Here is a 25,902-nt window from a genome sequence, read left to right on the forward strand (position 1 = left end):
CGATGTACATTTTGACAAACATGTTTTAACTTTCATCAATCACCGTCGTACCTTGGATACAGTGTTAATATTGGTTGTATGGATCCTATACGACCTCTGAGCGTAGTTCCGTGGACTGTATCCCTTTAAATATGTCTGTGCTTTCAATGACCAGTCTTTATGGAAAGACATAATAAAAAAGTTTTCACATCCATCCTGTTTTAACACTCGGATGATAAGATGTGCTTGTTGGTTACTGTCTTAACTTTTTTTTAACTTGAAGTCAACAACTGTACGGAACAAATTAAAGCAAGAGAAATCAAACTAGGAAATCACTACATTTGAGTGAGATTGGCGCGATGTAAATTGAGGTGTTGCTGATAAATCTGTACGGTGAATTCGTAGGACAAACTGTCCAGCCAGGCCCGTGAAAGCTCAGTGTCATTTGTACAACACATCAGGCGAGTCAGTAATGAAATTACTAAGTCGCCTAATGTGTTGTGATAGTATGTTGCAAGTTAGACACAACTACCACGTAGAGTTCGGAATTACTCTGGAAAAGGACAAGTTAGAGAAGCATTGTTGTAAGTAGGTTAAAATATTACCAACGATAACTGATAATTCAGAACTGTGCTGTTGCACCTCTCTGACAAGCAATGAAACTCCTCTTAACTGTTATCAATAAAACAATCTTCAATTTACTAAAAAGTTAGGCCAAAAAAGAAAGAAATGTTTCTGGTCAGGTCTTTCTTTAAAAATGGTGCGGCGACGCGCATTTTTTTTTTCCCCTCAAGGGAGAGAGGAGGGTCAGTTTTAGTTTTATCAATATAGTCACATATATACTATTCATGCAGTCACTGATCATGCCCCAAAAAGAATTTTCTCTTTCTCTTCAGCCATTTGGTTTGGTGTCAGCCACGGCCGCCGGCCACGAACAGAAAAAAAGGGTGACGCGCTGTTGTTCAAGTGACGCGCGCGCTGACCAGAAACATTTTTTTTTTTTTTTTTTTTTTTTTTTTTTTTTTTTTTTTTGCCTTACATGTAGGCGAAAGCTCCAGTACCTTTAATATTTTATACATTTTCTTGTTTTACTAAAACAAAAGACATTTTGAAATGCATAGCGTTAAATGAGATAATTAAACTTAATTGCTTGCACTGTTCGAATATCTCGTTTACAACTGAATTTTCGTCAGCACTAAAATCCATTTGTCAACAATTACCCTGTATATTTTACACAATTCGTTGTCTACAACGCCAAATATGTTGTATTTGAACATATTTAAGAAAAAAGTATTTCCTCTTCAGAACAAAGTAATGAAACTATTGTCAAAAGTTATCACTATTGTCACTTCAATAATTCACATTTTAGGCCAAAAAAATAAATAGTTTGTTTCTCATCCCCGCGCGCGTCAATGTAGACCCGCCGCGCCAACCTTTTTTTTTGCATCTCAAGAGGGAACGAAAAAAAAATGAAAAAAAAAACTGCATTCTGCACTAATAGTAAGAAAGCAGCACTGTTGATATGCTAAAAATTTGCTGTGCATTTATCTCTGCATGCATTCCTATGTTCTCATGTTGTAAGCGCGTTGTTGTTGATGGTTGAATAAAAAAAAAAGTAGCAGCAAAAAAAAACGCGTCACCGCATCATTTTTGCAAGATGCCTAGGATGAGAAACAAACTATTTTTTTTTTGGCCTTAGGTATCTATTCATCACAAAGAGAATACTCTAGCTTGAGTATGGTTGCAGCTGCTTTCCATAGAAAGGTGAGAATATGACAATGGGGAGCTTTTCAATCATTTATGGTTGAAACATTGCTAGTTACATGTCATCGAACTTTGGCATCCATGATTTACATCTTTTCAATAACCAATTCCATTGATGTCAGTAATTCTGAAAAATGTATACCAGTTAGTATTTGATACCAAGGACAAAATTACTTAGATATATGCACACTGTCATGCAGAAAAAAATATCATACATTTATAGAGGCAATCTGCGCAAAACCATTACACATACCTACAAACAACATTGCTAAAATGAGGCAACGATAGCACGGCCGATAACTGAAAAAAATCTGTGTAATTTTGTTTGATGATAATACAACATTTGTTTGCTTAACTATTGTTCTATGTAGCAAAGAATGATGTATTGTAAGCATCCTTCACCCGGCCTATTGTTCTATCATAGTAATCTCTGTCAGCTTTTATAAGGTTAAGGATTGGATTTGGAGACCTCTGGACCCTTGAAGTGATTTGAAAGCGTAAAATCCAGGTACACATTCTTTGAAACTGTAACATGTGTATGAGACAGATGTTTTGATATGAAACATTAATGCAATCAAGCTACTTCACATGTAACAGCATCACTCATACATTTGGGAAGAGGACGACAAGCATACGTGACAGATCTTGTCTGCCGAGTATCACCTCTGCTTGTATCCTGCTGCCGTTATTTCTATACCACCAATCTAGGTACGAAATATTTGTCACCTTTTTGAAATTGCTGAAATTGCGATGCATGTCGTTTTACAAAACATGACATTCTGTGGGAAATGTTTACAAACAAAATAATGAAGCGCGTTTCGCATCATGTGTCTTTTTTTCTTGGCGTTAAGTTTCGTTCCCTGTAGCTGTTCGAATTTCACAACATGAAAACTAACTTTGTCAAACTACATTAGCATGTCACCAGTTTATGTTACTGTCAGAGTTTTCTTCCTAAGGTTTCTCCTGGCGTGACCTTAAAGAAATATTTTGTCCTCCATGTTAACTGCCTCATCAGCTGTTGATGTATTTTCAACATTTTTGTCATGCAAACAAACTTTTTTGAAGTTTTTTTGCCATTTGCATTGTCAAAATGATGTCGAAATGCCAAGTTTGGCAACTGGACTTCAACCGGATTACACTATAATTCGTTTGTGAACGTTGACAGTGACACAGCATTCTCTAGACAGTGATGCTGACAACACTGAAACATATTTTGGAAAATGTATTCGCTTTAATGTTTATAGGATCAAAATAACGAAAATTTTCCCACTAGTTACATGTTTCACACAGGACAATATTTCCAGATTTCTGTTTGTATGTTGACTCTATCTGTGGGAATAATTTATCTTTCACACTAACGTAGAATTGTGTCAACCGCGAGAAACAATCCCCATATATCTAATACTTCGAATCAGTTTTACCTAGCATTACCATGGAGTTGTAGAATTTATGGAGGGTAGAATTCGGCGGACCATGGGAAGTCTGACCGACACAGAGTCAGTTCTTCTGGCAAATTTTCAGGCAAACATTCCGCTTCTTCCGTCTTTGGATGATTCAGGTGGAGAAATGTCTGACAAGTGTGTTCTGGTCACTGGAGGAGCTGGCTATATCGGCAGCCATGTTGTCATCGAGTTGCTTAACGCTGGATACGAAATGGTTGTAGTGGACAATCTTACCAACTCCTCAAAAGGTAGAGGCATTTTACCATTATTTCCTCCCTTTCTTTCTATGTTTTTATTTTAAAAAACGGGTAAGCGTACGTTTATGTTTTAAGTTTGTCACAGCTTTGAGAAAGCTCACTGAAGATGCACTATGATAAATTCAAGTTTCTTTCGCATAACTGATTCTTAAGCCATGCCCTCTGCGCGCCCTCAAGCAAACATGCTACATTTGAATCATTCAAACTTAGTTTTTATTCATTTTCTAACAGGCCCCGGAACGGTAAAGCCAGCCATCATTCAAAAAATCGAAGAAATTTCTGGAAAAGTTGTGACGTTCTACGGAGTTGACATTCTGGACAAAAAGTCTTTGATTGACTTATTCGCCAAGGTAGGGTGTCATAATGCCTGAAACACTCAGTTCAGTTTGTTGGAAATTAACTAAAGCTAGAATGTGCATCGCGGAAAAATGTCCGGACTCTCAAACTATGACGATACGTTGCAGTCTATCATTTGTTTGGGTTCATTTTGAAGCTTATGAAGTAAAATAAATAAAGTTTTCACCGACTTACTTTTGTAAAAATAGAAAGGATGGCAGCCATAAATATCGGGTAATTTGTTTCCCGGGTACTAAAATGTACACGGTGACACCTGCTCATGATTTTTTATGATTGCTTTCGAAGCCAGTGGTTTTAAAGTTTCCGTACAGAAAGTTTTAGAGAAAGTTTGAGTGTTTCAACTTCCAAGCGAAAACTAAGTTAAGAAATCCCTAATATCAACAGGGTAAGGTTGTATTGACATTTTATAGATACTGCAAAGTCGTTTCCCATATTTAAGATTAAAAGAACACATTACACGTACCGTCTCGTTTTCATGATGTTAAATTTGGGTCAATATAACAACACTACGACCAGATCATAGAAGGGAAATCATCTATAACACAGTTGCATTATTTTCACTCCAGTGGACAAGTAAGCTTTATATTTTTCTTGGTCTTCTCGTCAAAGTGTTGAATTGCTGAGTATTGTCTTTGCTGCCACAGGGCATTCGGGTACAACAGTAACACTTATTGACATTTTCATGACAAACAAATTCTCATCCACACAAGACTTTGGGAGTTGAACAAGATACTGTATACAAACAGAACAACAACTCTGGATATTACAGTTTACTTATTGGTCGTATTTGCATATCTCCTTATGTCGCTACAGCATCAATTTTTCGCAGTTCTTCACCTGGCGAGTTTGAAGGCTGTCGGCGAATCTGTGAAGTTGCCGTTAAAATACTACATGGTCAATGTAACTGGAACTCTTAACCTACTGGAGGTACGTTGTTGAGGGATTCTTCTCACTCTACAATGCAAACACTCAAACAAACAAACGAACAAACAAACAAACAACAAACAAACAAATAAACAACTATAAAAATATACCTTAAATGAAAATATAGACGTAAAGTAAGAAATATCAAATTTCAAGATAACTTCTGTAGATAAAATAGTTCTGTATAAGACCAGATCACCTGTAGATCATCATCTGTCAAATTTTTCGGACAACCTGTCAATTTTGATATTGCTGATTGAAAGACTTCATCAAATGGTGCAGTTGGCATGTGTGAAGATGATTTATAATACTTTGATAAAGGAAAAACTAACGACCTCACGAACAATAATGTATCGCTCACATGTCAGTTGAAAAGAAGGCTCTGAATGAAATCTGGAGTTCTACACAGTTGTCCGTAACCTAAATAGGTTAAAGGTCACTCTAGGTCACAGGTCAGCGTTGCTAACATTGATTTATAATTGAGGATGTGGAGGTATGTCAAATAAAAGTAAAATTAAACAAAAGAAACCGTCATCTGTTCATATCTGCGATAGGATAATTGCAAATGTACGAGTTTTGGTTGAACTCAGCCACAAATTGATTGCGTGAAGGACAGTTCTAGTCTGGCGACAGATGTTCTGTACTACCACTGCTCCCCCCCCCCCCCCCCTTTCTGAACACAGACGCCCATGGGCTGGGTAGTCTGCTCGATCGATCGATTTTCTGCTCCATCTATGGATCCCGTAGTCGATCTACCCGCCAATTAAATACTCCCAAGGTGTGAAACAGAGTCACTCAAAAAACACACGATCCGCACGGACAGTTGAAAACCCGGATCGTGTGTAGATTGAGTGATTCTGTTTTACACCTTGGGAGTATTTAGGTTGCAGTGGCCTGCAGATCGACTATAGATTGAGCAGAAAATCGATCGATCTCGCAGACTATCAAGCCAATGAGCGCCTGTGCTTCTAAACATTTAAACGACGACCACTTCGGAAAGAACTTAAAGGCAAAGGATTCATTCACAACATGTATTTGAAATTTACTGAAAATGCACTTTTGCGGCCTTTCGGATTTTAATCAACATTATTTTATCGTTTGTCTTTCCAGGTGATGAATAGGTATAACGTAAAGAACATTTTGTTCTCCAGCTCTCATACAGTGTATGGAACACCAAAATATTTGCCCCTCGATGAGAAACACCCCGTGGGAGAGTGCACTAACCCGTATGGATCATCTAAATGCTTTGTAGAGCAGGTTTTGGCGGACCTTTACAATGCTGAAAAGGTAATGTATTGGCAAAAATGATCCTCAAAACCTCATAGATGTGACTGGATACTCCAAAAGCTTAAAATTATACAGCAGCTTGCCGCTGTTTTGCGTCATTCAATACTTGGAAGGGTTGAAATACGACAATTCGCTGTTATGAATGTAGGGAATTTAGAAAGTTGGAAAAACACTTTTCTGTGTGGCGCGGAATTCTCTTTCTCGTGAAGTTTCTAAAATGACGGTTGAAAAGATATTGTCTGTATATTTCTGAATCATTTATTTTGCTTCATATTTTCGTTTTATGGGAATATCATTTCAATGCAATAAATCATTGTGATGAACGTACAATGTCTCTCTTGTACCAGGATTGGAACGTCATCATCATGCGATACTTCAATCCCGTCGGATCCCATAAATCAGGATTGATCGGCGAGGATCCGGACGGAATTCCCAGCAATCTGATGCCGTATGTAGCTCAGGTGGCCGTCGGTAAACGGACGGAGTTGAAAGTGTTCGGGGATGACTACGACACGCCCGATGGCACAGGTAAAAAATCATTCTACTTATAACAATCGCGTAAAATCATTGCAGCATTTTGGAGTATCCAGCTTGTCAGAACTTGAAGACTCACACACAGTGATGTGAATGGAAAGTGTTATTTATGCTAAATTTACCCGAGCAAAGACACTTAAAGCAAAAAAGGTATGACATTTCATAATGATTAATCGCAAAATCTGTAAATAAGAAAAAATACTAATATTGAGTGTTCGGTAGAATCAACTCCAACACGACATTTGCCAAAATCTATTCGATGTCTAATAGATGTCCCAAAATACAATGAAATCAATAAATAAACAGACAACTTATTAAATTAATGAATAACTTTGAAAAGACAAGATCGGAAAGCAAACAGATATAACAAAGTAACAAAAATACACATCAATGGTAAAATGTTGAATGGGTAATGCTGCAAAAATGACGTGTTTAGCTCTCGTGTTCAATAACGGGAGCTAAACACTGGTAAACTGGTAATCTGCGTTAGCAGAATAAAAGATTTCGAAAATTTAATTTTCTTGTTGAAGGTGTTAGAGATTACATTCATGTCGTTGACCTGGCTGCAAGTCACATTGCTGCTTTGAAAAAGTTAGAAGAAAATCCAGGATGTAAAACCTACAACATCGGAACTGGCAAAGCTTTCTCTGTTCTGGATATCATCAAAGGAGTCGAGAAAGCTTCTGGTAAAAAGGTAAGTTTTTGTGAGCATGAATCAAATGAAAAAAAAATAATCAAATAATCTTAAATATTAGAAACGCAGTGAAACAAGCTTATTTCTCACTTTCAGTAAATGGACAGCACACACAGCACGCGAGTTTTAAAGAAATTTGGAATACTAGATATTTACACACAGCCTGTGAGTTACAACATGAAGACTTAATTATGCTCTTCATACCAAACTTCCATGTACTTTTAGGACTTTTTTATCTCCATTTCTCATTCATATAGCACTTGCTCGACAAAACTATCGGGATGACCTTGATATACCTAAGGCATAGCTTAGAGTTGGTGCATCTACAGTAAAATATGCAGCAACAAAGACTTGGAATACCTGCAGGCGTCATACGAAACATAACAAGTAGAGCCCCTTTTAAACGTAACTATACAGCATACGTACAGGCTTTGAAATTAGTTTGTTTAGTATCTTGACAATTCTCTTCTCCACTTAACGTATTTACCTTCTTTGATGCGACATATTGTAACTTGGATCTGTCAATGATATTTCTCTGGGATTTTTTTTCTCCTTCTTTTTCTCGATCGTTTGTATGTATGTTAGCGAAGGACAGCTTGGCATGCCCAGAATTTATATCGTGTCTGGAGGCGGACTCGATTAGTTGCTGGACAACATATTTTCCACTCCCCTTTACCCTCTTCATGGACTAAAATTATTGTGTAAATTCTTGTTTCTTTAATTTTTTTGGAATACACATTATCAATATCATTAACACAACCTTTGCCAACTCAAACACGATGGGTTATATCTAATAATTTCATAAATTCACTTTTGGAGCACAAGTATATGATCTAGTTCTCCCCTCTAAAGTATATGTTGAAATATTAAGTATCAACCTTACAAATGAAACACAAACCATTGTGTGTGATATGCATTTGCAATAAAAGACCATCTATAATTCTAGTGGCAACTAACATTCAGTCGTTCCAAGAAATGTTGACAACTTGAACACCAGAAATTTCGACATGGTTTGGGAGTAGAAAAAGGAGCTGTATCGGAGAAGAGACCAAAATCTTTCTGGCTCAGTTGTTTGCTAACTTCGAAATTGCACAACCTTCCCCATAACTTTGCAAAAATATTACAGATGCTCAAAATGGAGGAACAATATGTTATTATCGAGTGTGTTGGATTTTTAGAATGAAATGACAGTTTCGTGATTATCTACATGTAAATATCAACATAATATTGAGTTTCATTGATGCTTGCTAGACATTGAAGTTTTTCCCTTTTTTCTAGATTGCCTACAAGGTTGTTGCCAGGAGGAACGGCGACGTCGGGTCTTGTTACTCTGATTCCTCATTGGCTGAGAAGGAGCTTGGTTGGAAAGCAGAGAAAGGGTTGGATGAGATGTGTAAGTCAGTAATGTGTAAACTTAATCTATAAACTCATTTCCGCAACCCTTACGGCCCGCTCAACTCGAGATTGGTCTCCCCTTTTTTGTTTCTGCTTTGGTTGGAGATTCCCTTCAATTAACGAAAATCTGTAGGACCTGCGCACCACCTGTTTCAATATTCAATAATTTCCTACGATATTCACAGCTAAGGAGAGCATTATCTGAAGCCTAGAATAAACCATCTAGTGTGCAAAGGTTTTTGTGGCATGTTGGGGCATGCGATTTTAATACATGTGAACAAGAGTTTTGAAAACAGTACCCTGAAATACAAGGTAGTTCGCGCCTCGAAAATAAAGGACTTAATCTTGTTCGAAACTTTCCTGCAGCAAACTTTCAACCATTCTCTTTCAAAATCAAGGATAAAATCGAGGGTTGCAAATCACGGTACTAGAGAAACACATTGCTCAATATTTACCGATATTCAAAATTAGTAATGCCCGCCATCCCTGTGTCATCTGTACGGGAAAAATAAAATTCCTGATTTTCGCAAAACTAAGCCGGTGAAAACTTTATTTACCCGCTTCAAAATGAGCCCGCACTAGTGGTAGGTCAAAAGCATATTATAAAAGTTTGTTAGTCCGATTATCTGTCCTAGAGGCGCATACTACCTTAAGCATGTTAAGACCTACCGTAGAGATTTGATCACAACTGTAGTTGGGTGTAAAAATTCAGGTCGACACAATATCTACTGCACCTGCATTACATCACAGTAGAACGGCCACCTCAGCCTGTAGGGGGCGCTATCTGTTCTTGCCCAGTTTCAATATATTATTTGAGAATAAGATTTCCGCAGTAAAGTTAGATTTTTCTTCACGATGGAAATTATGCAACCTCTAGTTTACACCTATCCTATTTACCTTTCATTATTTTTGGTCAGTTTTCACCAAAGTACGTTGAACTCCGTTCACTTGGGCGATATAAAGTGATCTTCTTTTTTATCATATGACTTTATTTTAGGTGAAGATTTATGGAGATGGCAGGGAAAGAACACAAACTAGTCTCATCAATTGCAATGATGCACATGTATTACAAGGCACCACTATCCACTCTGAACACTTCTCAAGTCTGGAAATCAGTAAAGTAGAGGATAGTCTGGCAAACCATACACAATACATGCATTATTAATTAACCCCTGGAACACTGACACATACGAACTGACCATGTACTCAACTGCACACTTGATAAAACGGTTCAACATTTTTAATTTCACTTACTTTCTATGTTTCTTATTCAAATATCTAACACTAAATTTGATAACAAGGATGATTTTTCCATTTATGGGTGTTTGCCATATTATGCTATAGATAGTGGGACATGTTTAGTTGGTTTTTTTGTGAAAATGACGACTACAATCTTTTCAACAAAGTTAATTCTACTAAATGGGGTTAAAAATGTGATGTGAAATGTATGTTAATTTGTTGTACTCAGAAACAAAGTTGAATATGGTGCTGAGACAGGCTAGCTAGCTTGTCTGGCCTTTTCTTGGTTGGTAGGGGGCGCTGTTACAGTCCCTCAAAGGACAGTGACTCTACACAGGTGGAAAACTGCCAACACGTGATAAACTGAAGATAAATCTTGTTAATAATATATATGATCCAAAAGGGTGTTTTGGTGAATAAAATCCTATACTGTAACACTGTGCATACAGGATGTGTGGTGTGTTTCTACAGACTCTGTGAACCCTAGATATCACATGTTGGCAATACAAACTAACTCAAGCGACAGGAAAGTTGTAATATGTTTAGGCTTCCATCAATGCACTTTTGTAACTATACCTAAATAAATCATGGAGTCAGAAGGCACAACGCCAATCACACAAAATGGAATCAGGAATTACCTGGCTGGAGTGATAGATTTTCATCTGAAGACAATGAACTTTGAACCCTGCTACTGCCAAGTTCTTGGCTATTGCATACATTTTCAGAATACCACATCATACATACACTATTTCCAGTTAACTTATATGGTGTTTAAACTGGAAAGATAGGCAGATGTACCCATACATTACATTCCTGTGTATGAGACATGTCAAGGCAGTGAAAATGCATCTTGGATCAATACCACTTTTTTCACTGACGTGACAAGATACTGGCTGGTGGGCCAAGTAGCAAAGGGTCAAAAAGTTCAAAGTTCAGTGATATTGTTCAGAAGACTATCACATGTACACATGGAGAGCTGCACTGATACACAAGGAAAACATCACACAACAAGTTAGTCTATACATTTTTATTATAACAACTTTACATATTTTTCCTGAGGAAAAGCTACATACAAATGACACTACGATGTTTACTAAATCAAGACAAAAATGGTCTTTTCTCAAATTGGCATAAAAACATTACTCATTTTTTTTTTATTTGGAAAAGACAAGTTGTGACCAATACCAGGTCTCAATTTTCCTTGTACAAAAAATTTTCAAACTCTGACAAAAATGTCAGAAATTCTTGGAAAATATCACAATGTACAGATAATCTGCATCCAGTCAAAGCTAGCCAATCACATTCTATAATACAAAAGACCAAATTTGGGTCCCTCTTTACTGTGGCCAGAATTGGCCAATCAGAGTTAATGTTGTATATTTTGGTCAAGATCTAGTTTTATCATGTGACAACCATGTGACTATCATGTGACTTGGTCTAAACTACTGATGCAGTAGTAGTCATATCTCTGCATGCACTCTTTCAAATAAAAAACAATCCTTTTACTCATTTTCCCAGAGTCATGTTTGCAATGTAAAAAAATTATGGAAAAAAAAGGCAAGGGGAAAGAAGAATCTTGAAAACACAGTTGCCCTTTCAAAGATATTGCAAAAAATGAGAATGACAATGAAATATACAATGTTCACTGTTGGTAAGTTTAATAAAATTGACACAACAATACAATAGGTTACACAGGCTATGACCTTTGACCTTCGATAATCATGTCATTGACCTTTGACCCATGATTTAAAACTGTTTCATGATTAACTACTTTTTGGCAAGACTTTTTGTGGTGAGCAGACAACAACCCCTACTACAACACTAAACTAAGCTGTCTGTGTACGCTTTGATATTAAGATGCCGGTTCAGTGAATTATCAGCACTATTCTTGTATGCCTATCCCAATATAAAAAAAATATACATATAAATTCTGATCTATTTTCGGATCTAGTCTTCAATCAGATTTAACCTGATTTTGTTGGAAAATTGTATTTTTACCACACACTGTATGAAGGAAACCCACTTATTTAGATTGAAAACCAGTTCAAAGTTTACCGAGAGAACATAATCTTTGTCACTTTTTATATACATCCATGAAAATGCACTGTCTTTCTTGCAAAAGATTTTCCCTTCCCAACTGGTGGAACACGCACTCCAAGTATCATTGTGACCTTTGACACAAGGTCAAAAGTTCACCAGACACAATCATTGACAAGATTCATCACTACTTTCAAATTCTGCACAGCTGATTACTCACTTGACGTGCAATCTTGAGTCCACCTAAACCAAAACAGTGCTCTTCCGTTTTTAAAATAAAATTGGAAAATTTCACAAAACGTGACATTGATAAGACATTCAGAACAGCTATGAATTCTACAGACAGAGCCAGATAGGTTTGTTAATGATTTCAATTTCTACAAAAGCTGCAAAAAACTACTTGGCTGATGTTAATACTCTTTGTTGGCTGTGAAATGTATGGCATGGACATAAAAATGATACATCCCAAAAAACCACATGCCTTAAACCCTTTATCCTGCCACACTTATCACTTCCCCATCAGCTAGGTCAGTAAATCACGGTGCTAAATCACAACCTAGTGATATTTTCACCTATTCAGCATGGTGTGTTATGGTAGCTTTAGTCTGTAAAAATCATATTTATGGTATTTCTGTTTTCTGGTGCTTTCCAATTTCAAGTCTTCATTAAAATGCTGCGTATGGGACATGTTATGCATTAGTAGTGTTTAACCAACTTGACCTGATGGTGACATATGAACTTGGCAGGATTACAGTTAGTAACAATGTGTACGTGTGGAACCTTACCCTGCTCACCCCTAATATCCTGTACACAGGTCCACAATCACAATTGATAACAATAGGCATGGGCCAAACCATAGCCATGAAAAGGTTAAACCATTATAATTGCATTGAAATATCAGGTGCCCACAAGGAAAGAGCCCACATCAGGGGAAGGGCGGCATACCATACATATTACATGACATAATACAATTGTGTCATTTCACAAATATTTTGGGTTAATTTCAGTTTGATATTTTCTATTCAGCCTTTATAAAATTTTGTCATATAAAAATTTATGAAATTTTCATGAATGGGTCTACCACAAGCCGTTTTTTGACAAAAGAAAGACATTCCATAGATGGAATAGATGGGAAGAAAGGATGGCAAACAAATATTGAACAAGAAGTAGAATGAAAACAGTGAATAAATTGGCAACTGTCAAATGACCTCTGCAGTTCAGAGTTGAAAGGTCACACACAGCAATGACAGCCAATAGGTTTCATTAAGTGATCATTTGAAATATTTTCATAGTTAGGTAAAACTGTGGACTTCTTCACACCTAGTGAACATGGACCAATCAAAACCATGTAACCATGGTGACAATTACCACGGACGCAGTTGCAATATATTAGTGCACGCTTAGTTTTCACAAAATGAGAAATTTTTACACCTGATTATATTTTGCAAAGTTGCTTTAAAATTTTGCGCAATATGAAAAATTGAACTTGAAATAGCTAAGTACAAAGCTGTATCTCCTATTGTCAGCTTTTTATTTAAAAGACCAAAAATACTAATTTTTCTATTTTGTTAATTTTTTTCACTTTTCTTTCCCTTTTTGTTTATCAACATTGCAATACTTATGCCAGGACCCCATTATGATGCAAAATGAAACCAGAAAGACCAAAATGTAATTTGACAATTTTCAAAGATAAGCAAAAGAAAAACCTGTACAATATTGATATTTTGTTTCTTCTTTCTACAATTTAAATTATGTGTCTGGGACTGCAACCATAACAAATTGGTTAAAAAAAACTGTGAATACTTTCTTGACTACAGTTGACAAAGTTTCCTAGGTGATGATTTTACACTGTTTCTCTGGTCATATAGTGGGCTGAATGGGACAAAGTTGCTGTTATATAGGTGCAATTTTTGCAATTATCTGAAAAAAATATGATAAAGAGATCAGCCATGTATGTGAATACTGCTGGTGTGATACGGGTTGTGTCAAATATTGCATAACCTTGTTGTAATCCTTGCTGAAGTTTTCAGTTTGTTGGAACTGTCATTTGCTTTATCGCACATTGGTGTGTCTTTCATCTCACTATTTCTCAAATTCTTTCATCAATTTTTTTATATTTCCTTGGGTTGGTATTCTTCCTGCACACATATATAGTTTTCTGAAGTCAAATGACAACACTATTCAGAGAGTGGTATGTCAAATAGGTTCAGTGGGCACACTATTGCACATACTTCAAAAGATATGAATTACTATCCTATAGGGGCAATCACAACTGTAGGGCTATTCAAGTTTGTAATGAAATGTACCAACATGCAGTCGACATTTGCTGTTGCCAGTAGGAATTTGAACAAATTCTGTATAAATGGTTGGACCCTTTCACATGTGATTTACATAGTTTCAATCAGAGCATTGTTGATAAAAAGTACTAATTTCATTATTCCTGAAAGACTAATTTCTGAAAGTCTCGTCAATATTTTCAGACAAATATTTATTTTTTGCATATTAATGATGGAATTGTGACGTTATCACAAATCAGCCCTATAGAATAAGTCATCTCTTCAGTCCAGCGGCTGGATTGTTTTGTTGCTAACACTTTAACAGCAATATTACTTGACTTCTCAACTGACACAAAGCTGACCCAAACAGTGTACCTACAAGACAGCAACTTTGTCCCCTAGTTCTGAACACCAGAAATCACGGGTCATTTCAGATATATCTTTGAAATGAAAGATTGCTTCAAACATGGGCTAGTTGAGCAACGTATGAAAAATGTTATTAAAAAAAATTCAAAGAAATTTCCAGAAAATCATCGGGATAGAGAAATCAGCACTGATGTTATGTAAATAGTCATTGAAAGAAAAAAGCCACTCAATAAATACTTTATAATTATTTGTATAATATTGACTCTCAGAATATACTGGGGCAGGCTTAACACGGGACCATCCTACTTTCTACCTCATCATGATAATTTGAATATCACATGATATGCAAATACTATCATTTGCATACCATTTAATATTCAAATTACAATGTGGCTTATTCAACTCTCAGGGGCACACAAGTGTGCAGATTATATAGACAGACCAGCTGTGTTTAAAGTACATGACTTAAGATTTCCTCGGGTTTGAAATAAAATGGGAAATTTGGGAAATTCTGACTTTTCTGTAGATATACTTTGATGTTCACTGTAGACTAATGAAGTGATGTAGTTGACTTCAAAACAATTTGACAAAGTCTAATCTGAATAGGCATTTTTCAGAAAAAAAACTTTAAAAAATACCTAGTTGTCAGATATGATAAATATGTCCCCTCTTTGTAATCATATCTGTAGGACAATACTATACTATCAACAACTAGGGAGTGAGTCAGAACAAACAGATATGCAAAAACTAGCAAAAATGCCTTCATACCACTTTGGTAAGACAGGTCCAATCTCTCAAAAGGCAAAACAAAGAATCTGGTATCAAGTCAGTGGTGCCACATCAGCCCAGTAATCACTGAAGATACTGAGAAATTCTTCCTGTCCCTAGCATAAACGTTTGCTTTAAATCCGATATAGATGAACTTTATGTCACAGCTACTGGCATACACAGTGGGACCATGGTTCACAAACTGGTTGGAAAGCATTAACTTCTGATAAGCATTTCATTTCTGGTGCACTAAGCTATCTGAGATGCCCTACTATCCAACACAATCCATCAACTGTCGACTTATGATACCATTAAACCTTGTCACTCTTTCTGTAGCTGAAATTATTACCTATCCTGCCCTTATCAATAAAGTTTTATGTCCGTAAATATCAAGACCATTTACCCCTAGAAACAAAACATTAGTCTGGGCTAGTAGAAAACGCATGTGTTACTGGTGCCTACATACTGACTGGTGTGATTTTAACACTATGTATTGTAAAAGTTGACACAGAAATAAACTGTACTCATTCATTTCAGTAAGGCAAATAAACCTATAATGCTCAAAGTACAGCTGATACAGCAATTAATGAGAATTCTAGCATTTGTGAATGCCATTTGCTTAAGCCTTTCACCCCAGTTCCCTGTGTACAGGTCCAACTTTACCATAGAAAACCATGGATTTGGGACAAACCATGGTGGTGAAAGGCTTAAGTCATAATTTTAAAGACAAAACGGTAAATACTAAGCACTGTATTCTACATGTGAACTCTGCTCTCTGACATAGACCCCTGGCCTTTGTAATGACCTTTGACCATGCCATGACCTTTGACAGTGACCCTCACTGGCACTGGCAGTTATGACTGTTGCCAGACAATGTTTTTCCAAAGCCTGGGTCATGAAATCAAAATTGAAATCGAACTGAACAGAATTGAGTCTGTACAAAAGAGACCAACAGGACTCAGTCTATGAAGCCACATGCTTTTATGAAAGGATGCAGGTCAAAGGACAAAGGCAACAGGTGAGAGGTCATTCACATTTTTACAACAGATTCTGGGTGCCACTTTGGTAAACTCCCGTTTTTTCACTCTTTTTTGTGCATCTCTCTTATTGCAGATTGTGTTTTTATTGCAAATAGTGACTTCTCATTCCTGACAATCTAGTCCTTGTCACATAGAGAGTTAGACAGAGATCTGACAACGCACACTTGACAGGCGGGAACACCGTTTAGATGTTAACAAAGTTAACACACTGTACAATAGCTACACATGCACTCTGGGATAGCTGATATTACTGGCTCAGCTTTCTAAGCAGCGTAATTCCCTTTTGGATTGTTTTGTTTTTGTTTTCCCAGGTGAAGAAAAAGATGAAAGAAAATAAACTTTGAAAGTTGTCAAAAAGACAGAAATTAAATACTCTGCATATTTGTAAATTGCAACTGAGGATACTGTCTTGTAATTTTCAAGGCCGATGAAACCTAGGGAGAAACAAAAAAATATATATATATATAAGATTCTCACAAAGATGCTTCTTTTTGAATATCTACGAGGAACATGTAATCAAAATTGGCTTAGCGCCCTCTTGTGACAAGAATATGAAATCAATCAACATTCACTTCATACCATTGATTTGGTTGTGCATTTCCATGGGAATAACACCAACGCTGAAAACAACTCACCTTGTGTATTGCCTGCTGTCTTCATGTACTTCCATTTCTGCACTTTTATAATCATTAAGTTCCTTTCTTATAGCAGCCTGCGGGATATAATAAAATGGGGCAATGTCAAGGGTTTGTAACATGCGAAGAAAGACCGGCCACATAGTTGATACAGTATATTTGTGGTGAAATGATATTCAAAATCATCATATTCCATCTGATATTGAAAAGTGCAATGATAGTTCATTATGTCAGGATATGCCTATTCAATACTCACTAATATATTTTCAGTAGATGAATCCCGATCTGTTGCATTACAGGCACTAGACTCAAACTAATTCACCTTGACAGACAAAACTCTGAATGGTTAGAGGGCGCATTACCCAGGATATAGTCAACAGATGAATTCATTGAATTCAATGATAACACACATTTGACAATATTTTCTGATAGGCACACAAAGACTAAAAGGCAGTCACTGATTTATTTCTGATAGAGAGATTTTTGTTGTGGGCATGTATATCACATTTACTTACCTTATCTTGAGGAGTCAGTCTTGTCCATGGTTTGTCGGCTTTTCTGTCGTAATCGATGGCCTGCGTCACTTCCACGTAGTCACAGAATTTTAGAATATTCCTCCTCTTCAATTCTTCTACTGTGGGTCTAAAACTCAACTGAAGAACAGCAATATTTCTGATAAGAAAGGCTGTGCCGTAACGATTACTCATACTAGGGGAAATAGTTCTGATCAATTCTAGTGATACAAAGCATATGGCATAACAATGCTACAATACAATCTAAAATGAACTTGGCTACAATGACATCATTAAATGGGATCCCTGCCCTTTTGAACTATGCAAAACAACAACAAACCCATTAGTTGATTAAGTCCATTGCTGCCTCACTGGATAGGTTTGACCCCCACAGCTGTTGCTGACCTCAAGAAAGTCAGTTAAGGTCATCACAAGGTCATCACTTAGTACGTGTGAAAACAAACAGTTGCTTTCGTCACAACATATACTTCAATTGTAAAAAATCCATGAACTTGAAATGGTGATGACTTACTTTTCTTGTAAGTATACTCTTTGTTTTCTCCATATCTTCATAACGTTCTTTTTGACTCATTTCTGTCAGTCAGAAAATTAAAATTGGTTATTTTTATGGTATGCCCACTTTCTCTTTTAATCAAACACACAAACCATATTATCATAGCTTTGTTAACAAAATATACACTCATATACACTATGAGGTCACAGTTTTACAGCGCAAACAACTTTAAATTTGAGGGAAACTGGTGTTTATTTTGTTCAATAGGACTGAATGTATATCTTTGTACATAACTACAGGCTTGGTGACCAGAAACTGGACACTTAATTAGCACATTACAGAGTCTAGGGAGCTGTATTGTAAATTCATTTGATAATTACTTAGAAACTTTGACTCAAGATACATTTTTTTGCCTGTATGCCTCTTACTGCAAGATGCAAGGTGGATTAATATTAATTTATGCCAATGATATTAATGAACATTGTTTCGTTATTTAAATTTTATGCTCATGATTCATTTTCAATGCAGCTATTCATGTACCTTGCATCTTGCATTGTTTATTGTATGATACTTCTGTGTGTGTGTGTTGGGGGCAATGTTTATTGGTATATCAAGCTTAATCTGGAACAAATCATTCTATGTAGGGGTGGCTGCTTGTTTCTACACAGATATCAGAAGAGTAAATACACATACAACAGATAACATATCATAGATACTAACTTCTCATTATGTTTCTCTGTTCTAGTTCTTCTTGCGTAGGTCGAAGACTTAACCGCCTGCAATAGAGACATCATATTTCAATAAGTGTGTATCTTGTCAATGCATTGTTCATACAGTTGGAAATCTATACAAGCACATATATATATATATATATATATATATATATATATATATATATATATATATATATATATATATTATATATATATATTAAGTTTGAAAATATCTGATCAAATAATTGTAAGCTATACATAGCTGTAAAATAGGAAGGGTTGGAAAGATTGAACTAAAAATTGCAAAAGATGGTTTATTATTAGATTTCATTTTGATTTGTTAAAGTGGTGTTGTCCAAAACAAATACAGCGCATATAAAAAGAAATGGTCTCAGTCCTCTAGGACTTCACTTCTGGTTGTAAAGAAATCAAACAAAACTGCTTCCACCTGATTTTCATTTGATATGTGTCTTATGCATGATGAGATCACACAGACTGATGTAGCTTGCCACCAGATTTTGATTAAATGCCACAATTTTTTTGTAAAGTATAAGTCCCATCTTCCTCTACTCACCTTTCCAGCTTGACTCCGAGAGCTTTTTTGTTTTCCTGCTTTTCAGACTCCGATCTGTCTGGTAAAATGTTCCTGTTCACAAGCTCTTTCATGCTTGGTCTGTTTTGTAATTTAATAGCTAAACTATCTTTCCTCTTCACTTTGGCTGCAAGCCCACCTGAATGTACACAAAGAGATGGGAAGCAAAATCAAGTTACACTTCTTGTGCGCCGAAAAGTACTGCATATTCCTGCCACAGGAGGGCGCTTCATCGCATACACTACTTGCTGGCTGTGATCAAACAATGGTAAATTGTGCACATATGACCTCAGCAGACAGAAATCAATGCTGTGGACACAAACATCTGAGACAACAGGTTAGTTCACTCATATATTTTTCTTGATAATTTCTTCTATGGTTTATTAGATTTTTATTGCAGTCATGGATGTTATAGGATGAAAGATGCAACCGTATAGTACTTTCATCATTTGCCCTGCATTCTGATGGACTGACATCTGACTGACTTTCGTGGTCGTTTGTCAAATGTCCACATAAGCTTACTAACAGGAATATAACATTTCTGATGAGCATCATATAAATTATGTCAAAGTAAAATTTGTATTTTGAATGTAGGGTAAGGAATCCCTGTGTCAATAGACACATGAACAGCTTTTATGACAAGTAATGGGTTGACTTACTTTCTTCCTCACTGTCAGTGTCATCATCTCTGTAAAGTATAGGTTCATCATCTGAATCACTGTCAAATCTGTGTATATCACCATTGACCACTTGTGACTTGCCGATCACAACTGGACTGAATATTGACACCCTGTGGAAAAGTATAAGATGCACAAATCTCTATTGTCAGCAGGATAGAACCTTGTTCCAATCATAAGTACGCCTTTGAATCCTCTCTTTGTATTATAGTATAGCCTTTATCAAAGTGCATCATGACAAATTACTGTAAAGTGTTTTTGTTGTGGGTGGTAATTTAGGTGAATATAATGACATTTCAACAGCCATATGTTCCCCATGTTGCAGTTTGGTCTATAAATGCTCTCATGTTAAAGGACGATGGGAATGTCATCAAGGTTGCCAAACAATTTACACTGTATTCTCTCATAATCTATAGAAAGACACCAAGACACCACAAGCTAATTTCTTCAGCTGCCAAACTCATGATGATCTATCATTGTAAAAATTGTTTAAAGCCTAAAATACGCACTTTATCTTTATACTCTATACATGATGGGAACTTTATGTTATCTCTGGTATATTTTTGTTGGTGTGGGTGAACCCATATCTAGAGAAACAGGGGTCAAAGGGTTAAACTTAAATGGTAAACATTAACCCTGTAACTGTCATGGTTTGGTCCTATTCTACCTTTTTCTATGGCAAAGTGGGACTTCTGCATTGGGGTGAAATGGTTAATTGCAGTCGGATTTTTTTTTCAGAAAAGAATAAGTAATTTTTCATGGAAATGAATGAAACAGATTCTGTGGTGCCAAGATTGACACCAATTGAGATAAATGATTTACGCTTGACTCGTCAGGATGATTTCATAAAAGGAATGAAATTCAAGAAGACATACTTACCCTCCTGATACTGACACTTTGTTGATATTTGAAGAATTCGGCGCTTCGTTTTCTTTGTTCATTTCAGAAATGTCTACTTTACCATCCTCCGATGCTGCATTCCCCATGCTGCCTGCTGTACAGAAAAAAAATTGCAAAAATAATATTAGAATATCTGTGGGCAAGATAGCCTCTGTATCATCACAGTTGTCTTTCTTATTTCAAAACACCTAGGTGGTGTCATCCCGGTCACTGTGACTTTGCACCAGCTCAAAATTACTTTCATGAATCGCCATGGCAACTATGACGAGACAATCTGGTTTGCTGATTGCTTCAGTTCTGCGTGCACAGAGTGTGTCTACACAATACATCAAACATAAAGATCTGATGTTAAAATACATATCGACAGAAATGAATAAATATATATGCATACATGTAGCTATACAGATTATCATAAATCGACTAGTCCTTACATGTTGATGGCGTACAGAAAGGGGAAAAGAGTAACTGACAAGGTTCATGTTTTTGGAATGAATAGCTAATAGGTTGGTAAACCTTGGAGGATGTGATTTACTCTAGTGACATTTTTTACATTGATATTACAAAACCATGGTCTTCTACCAGCATTATGCCTTCAGTTTTTTCACAAAAGTCATTGAATTTACATTGAAAACACATTTGTCATCAAAGAATGGGTTCAGTCCCTCTTGCGACAAGCCATCATGATTTTCGAGCACTTTTGTGTAAATCATAGAAACAATAATTGGCTAATTATGCAGTTGCTCTCCCTTCCAACTACATGTACCACCCATAATATTCTACGATGAAAACATGATTTTTCACAAATCATCACACACTAGGGGCAAACAAACCCCATGACATCTCGTTATCTTTCTGTTCACTACAGAAACTTACACTCGTGGCCACTTTAGTGTTGATTAAGCCTGTCTGCAGCAAGCAGAAATTCTGTTTGTATAAACGAAACAAAGTGGTGATCGGTGTAATAAATGTAAGGTTCACTATCGGCACCCCACTGTTAGGATTGAGATAACGTTCTACTAAAATGTCTCGCCTGCCCAATTCAAATCGATCACAACACTGCACTGTAGACACGCTGTAAGTCTGCACTCCGACAATGAACATCAATAACAACGGTCGCTAATATCATAGGGGCAATACTTCAGTGAGGACGTAGCAAGCTTGATTGTTCAAAATATAAGAGATTGTGGTGGCAATCCGGCACCAAGCGAGGTATCATGGGGAGCTTACAAAGAAAACAAGCAAGCATTTCAAGATAAGCGTGGAGGGAGCCAGAAAAGTTTGGAAGAGATGAACATGTATAAGGACAAGTTTCCTTAAACCAGGATGAGAAAAGTGTCGTCCATGGTTACACACATATGAATACATGTACATGTAAAATGCTACCCCGACTGTACTTTACTCTTACCTTTTCTCTCGTACCAAGTGAAATTGAAGTACGTTTATTCACGGTTTGTAGGAAAGAAACATGGCTTAGTGCAAGTGAATGTATATTTCGAAAGTTTTGCCGTCAAGACGGGCGATGTCTGTAATTTAATCGCTAACATTTTCAAAGTGGCATTTCCTCAATTCCCGTGTCTGAACAAAGTCTGAACACGACACTTGCGATGCACGCTGTAGTATCGTTGGTATCCATTCACTGCAATATTGAAATCGGCAAAAAATGTGTGATGTTCTCTGACACTGACTTCATTTGAAACACATGAATTTTAGCAGATACTGAGTACTGATAGGGCAAATGCTGTGGTCAACAGCATTTATATACAGTGTATTTTATAATCACTCCCTAATTTCAGGCTAATCGGCGTGTCCAGGGGTACCGATAGTAGGATCATTATCACCACTGATACAGGGTAAAGTAACCGTTTTATCACCCTTCTGCAGACAGAATTTCTGCTTGTACCAGACAGGCTTGATCAACACTAAAGTGGCCACGGGTGTACATAGCACAGAACTCATGCATGGAAGAGGTGATTTCCCCACTTTATATGTCTCACAATTTTATACCTATATAATGAATTTCTCAGGACAACTTAGATTATGAATAATTAGTCCTTAATCGCCATAGCTACTAATGTCTAATATTTGAATTTTAAAGTGCCACAAGAATACTGATAACCTTAGCTCTTCAATCTCAGAGATGTCTAAAAATGGTATCAACATTGGTATCGTGTCTAAAAGAGGATACCAAAGTCATGATGTGCTGCACGGATTTTCACAGGCATACAACTATTTTTTCAACTTTTTATCACAAAGCAAATGCATTATCTAGACACAAGACAAATACTTCCCAACTTACCTTGTTCACTACTGTCTGTGGCTGGAATATCTTGTGATGTTGACTCTGAGGGGACAGCTGATGCAGCTACGCCTGGAGGGTGCTCAGTGTGATGAGCTGTCTGGCTAGCGTCGCCTGCTTCACTCGGCACTACTACAGCTCTGGTTGTTGTGACTAGCGGCGGTTTGACGGGCGCAGATTCCGAAGACTTATCTGACCCTGTGGCGCAAGGAAATCAAAAAATATCCTTTATGTCGTCAGTATCAACACAGCAAGGGTATACCGTGCGTGGACAGACACAAATGCAGAACCTTCAACAGAGAAAGCTATTGGCCATTTCATATCCAACACGTCATCATGAGAGGAGAAGGCTGCTATATGTCAAGTATCTTTTGTATGATTATCTTTATCCCTTTCTAGCTGGTAGGGATTTATGTGACCACCAATGACTAAAAACAAACCTTGAAACTTGTCTGACGCAATTTCACTTTATGATTAGGGACAAAAGGGAATGAATGCAAGACTATTAATATGCAGAATATTAGTGATTACAGTGATGTATTAAGGATAACATAATTGCTTGGATGTGTTGTTTACCATCCTAATGTATTGATATCATAATCCAGGATTGAAGTATGAATAAACTGAGTGACAGTATCATTGAATGTCATTGGATTCATAAAGAAATAGGCTTTCATTGGCCTTGGATGATAAAAATATGGGCACAACAAATGAAACACACTTTGTATGGGAATCCCTATGTTGATTATTGTGCCCACAGTCGCTCGCACTGTCTGCCATGCAAACTGTGTTCTGGTGCATGTGTGATACCGGTATATAATGCAAAATCCATGCTTCATGAATATTCTCCAATAATATTGACTCCTCATCTTCATATTTGAATATTCAAATGATATTCATGAATATATTTTGCATAAATGAATAATAATCCCTCACAATTTGAAAATAAATGATGATGATAATCAATTACCACTCAGATAATTTGGGGTAAATTCACGTCATTATGATGTAAGATTTTCTACACTTCCAAAGTTTGGAGTCAAATTCTACAAGTTTTGTCTGTCAGGCATGTGTTTTGATTTAATCCATGGTCCAATACTTTGATGAGGACAGTTACTCTGATAAGACAGGGACATGGCAAACTGTGGAATGTGTTTGCTTCTCTGTGAGTCAGTTTTCATTAATCCTGGATGTCAAGCTTGGCCCTCTGGCAGAAAGAAGACACTTTCATCTTGTACACTTTTAGTTATCTCTAATATACATGAACCACAAAAGTAATATTTTAATTACATGGCTACAATCTATGTGATTCAAAAAAGTACCACAATTTGGGCTTGTTTGCACAAAAAGTTTTATTTTCCTTTTGCTTTTCCATTTTGCAAACAGGTATTGACATTTTGACTACAGCTTTTTTTTTAGTGCTGATTGAGAAAGCTATAAAGATTTGCCCAATAAACCAAATTTTTTACTCATGGTTGAAAGAATAGCGTAAAAAAAATTGGAAGAAATGTGTGGAGAATCTATTTTTACTGAAATAAAAAGGCTTTGTGCCATTTTTTATCAATTTTTTTCAAACTAGACATCAACCTGTGATGAAGGCGTTATCCTTTTGAGTTTCCGAGAATCATACGTCATAACTTGTTTTCTAAAATAACTACCACCTCCAGGAATTCATTTCTAGCTGGGAAAAAACTCATGTCCTGGTGTATAGATTTTACAAAATTTATGTGACAGACGTCACAAAAGATATTCAGACATCTTTTCAATTTTTTAATGACATTTCAACTGAAATATTTCAGTAAGGCAGCTTTGAAAAATTATAACCGCCTTCCTGAGATAGCAGAAAACCTCACTTGTCAGGCTGTAATACTCAGATCAGTAAATTGTGATTGATTGTGATGACTTGGAGAAAATGGATGGATTGTTTGATGCTCAGATGTTCACAGGAAAAGAAAATTTCAGAGGAATTTCAGGATTTTGGATGTGATTATCTGTAAACCTACAGAAACTGACATTTGTTGAATAATAAAACACACTTCTCAAGTGCCAGGAGGGAGTTTTAAAATATAGTGCTGAGTGAAGACTGTATCAATATTAATACATACATCCATATTCTTTGAATTATTAGATAAATGTAACATCCGATGTGTGTACTGGACCCGTCCAAAACCACAGAAATTTTTTAATTTCACATTATATTGTGTTATATTATCTGTAGTATGATAAATGACAGGAAACCAAACTGTAAGTACATGAGACTATGCCTTCAGATACTACATTATGTTATTTACATTATAAATACAGTGTATATAATAATTTCAGAGTTTTCATGAAGTTTGGTGTGAATGTAAATATTACTCAGATTTCTTATTTCTTGCTAAGGTTCACTTATGAAGGGAGTGAAAATTTAATCTTGAGTCCCTTTATATAATTATTTACCAACATGGCAAAAACACTGACTATATTCACATCCCTACATGAAAATTAATGTACAGAGTTTAATAGCAAAGCCTCTGATGTCTTTGGGAGAATCTTTTATTTTTGGGTAGACTGGCGGATTGCCACGTCACAGAGGAAGAAGAGTAAGGACACATGGTTGATTATGACAGTGAAGAGCAGAGAGGAGTAAAGGAGACCTTCATTCAATTTGGTACGGCCACCATAAGTGTTATTTTCTAACATTTCCTCTACACTCAATTTGGAT

At 36.4% G+C, this 25,902-nt stretch overlaps 2 protein-coding genes across 7 annotated transcripts in view; one reads left to right on the forward strand and one right to left on the reverse strand.

The window, feature by feature from the left end:
• Window positions 1-2,327: 2,327 nt before the first annotated feature.
• Window positions 2,328-10,307, forward strand: LOC139133001 (UDP-glucose 4-epimerase-like). The gene is made up of 9 exons (XM_070699342.1): window positions 2,328-2,451; window positions 3,302-3,433; window positions 3,674-3,792; window positions 4,613-4,726; window positions 5,834-6,010; window positions 6,358-6,538; window positions 7,075-7,238; window positions 8,517-8,631; window positions 9,631-10,307. Exons 2-9 carry the CDS (start codon window positions 3,310-3,312, stop codon window positions 9,669-9,671), a joined length of 1,035 nt encoding a protein of 344 aa, XP_070555443.1. The 5' UTR covers window positions 2,328-2,451; window positions 3,302-3,309; the 3' UTR covers window positions 9,672-10,307.
• A 5,719-nt stretch (window positions 10,308-16,026) lies between these two features.
• The window catches only part of LOC139133006 (phosphatase and actin regulator 1-like), a 98,511-nt gene continuing 88,635 nt past the window's right edge, over window positions 16,027-25,902 (reverse strand). For 5 of the 6 annotated variants that reach the window (XM_070699349.1, XM_070699346.1, XM_070699350.1 and 2 more), the window contains 9 exons: window positions 23,199-23,396; window positions 20,882-20,996; window positions 19,985-20,115; window positions 19,308-19,464; window positions 18,741-18,796; window positions 18,039-18,100; window positions 17,510-17,647; window positions 16,995-17,071; window positions 16,027-16,793 (listed from right to left, as the gene is read on the reverse strand). In XM_070699349.1, the coding sequence (XP_070555450.1) occupies window positions 16,778-16,793; window positions 16,995-17,071; window positions 17,510-17,647; window positions 18,039-18,100; window positions 18,741-18,796; window positions 19,308-19,464; window positions 19,985-20,115; window positions 20,882-20,996; window positions 23,199-23,396 (950 nt within the window). In that variant the 3' untranslated portion in view covers window positions 16,027-16,777. The remainder of the gene's footprint in view (window positions 16,794-16,994; window positions 17,072-17,509; window positions 17,648-18,038; window positions 18,101-18,740; window positions 18,797-19,307; window positions 19,465-19,984; window positions 20,116-20,881; window positions 20,997-23,198; window positions 23,397-25,902) is intronic. The other variant, XM_070699347.1, reaches the window with a different exon arrangement.

Source organism: Ptychodera flava, chromosome 5, assembly GCF_041260155.1.
Source record: "Ptychodera flava strain L36383 chromosome 5, AS_Pfla_20210202, whole genome shotgun sequence".
NCBI lineage: Eukaryota > Metazoa > Hemichordata > Enteropneusta > Ptychoderidae > Ptychodera > Ptychodera flava.

What these genes read in the sequence shown, in the direction of transcription:
- LOC139133001 (XM_070699342.1), top strand. Translation starts at nt 3,310, where the DNA reads ATGTCTGACAAGTGTGTTCTGGTCACTGGAGGAGCTGGCTATATCGGC. An exon ending in GAACTCTTAACCTACTGGAG is followed by an intron (nt 4,727 to 5,833) that starts GTACGTTGTTGA and finishes TTGTCTTTCCAG; the next exon opens with GTGATGAATAGGTATAACGT. An exon ending in GAAAGGGTTGGATGAGATGT is followed by an intron (nt 8,632 to 9,630) that starts GTAAGTCAGTAA and finishes ACTTTATTTTAG; the next exon opens with GTGAAGATTTATGGAGATGG.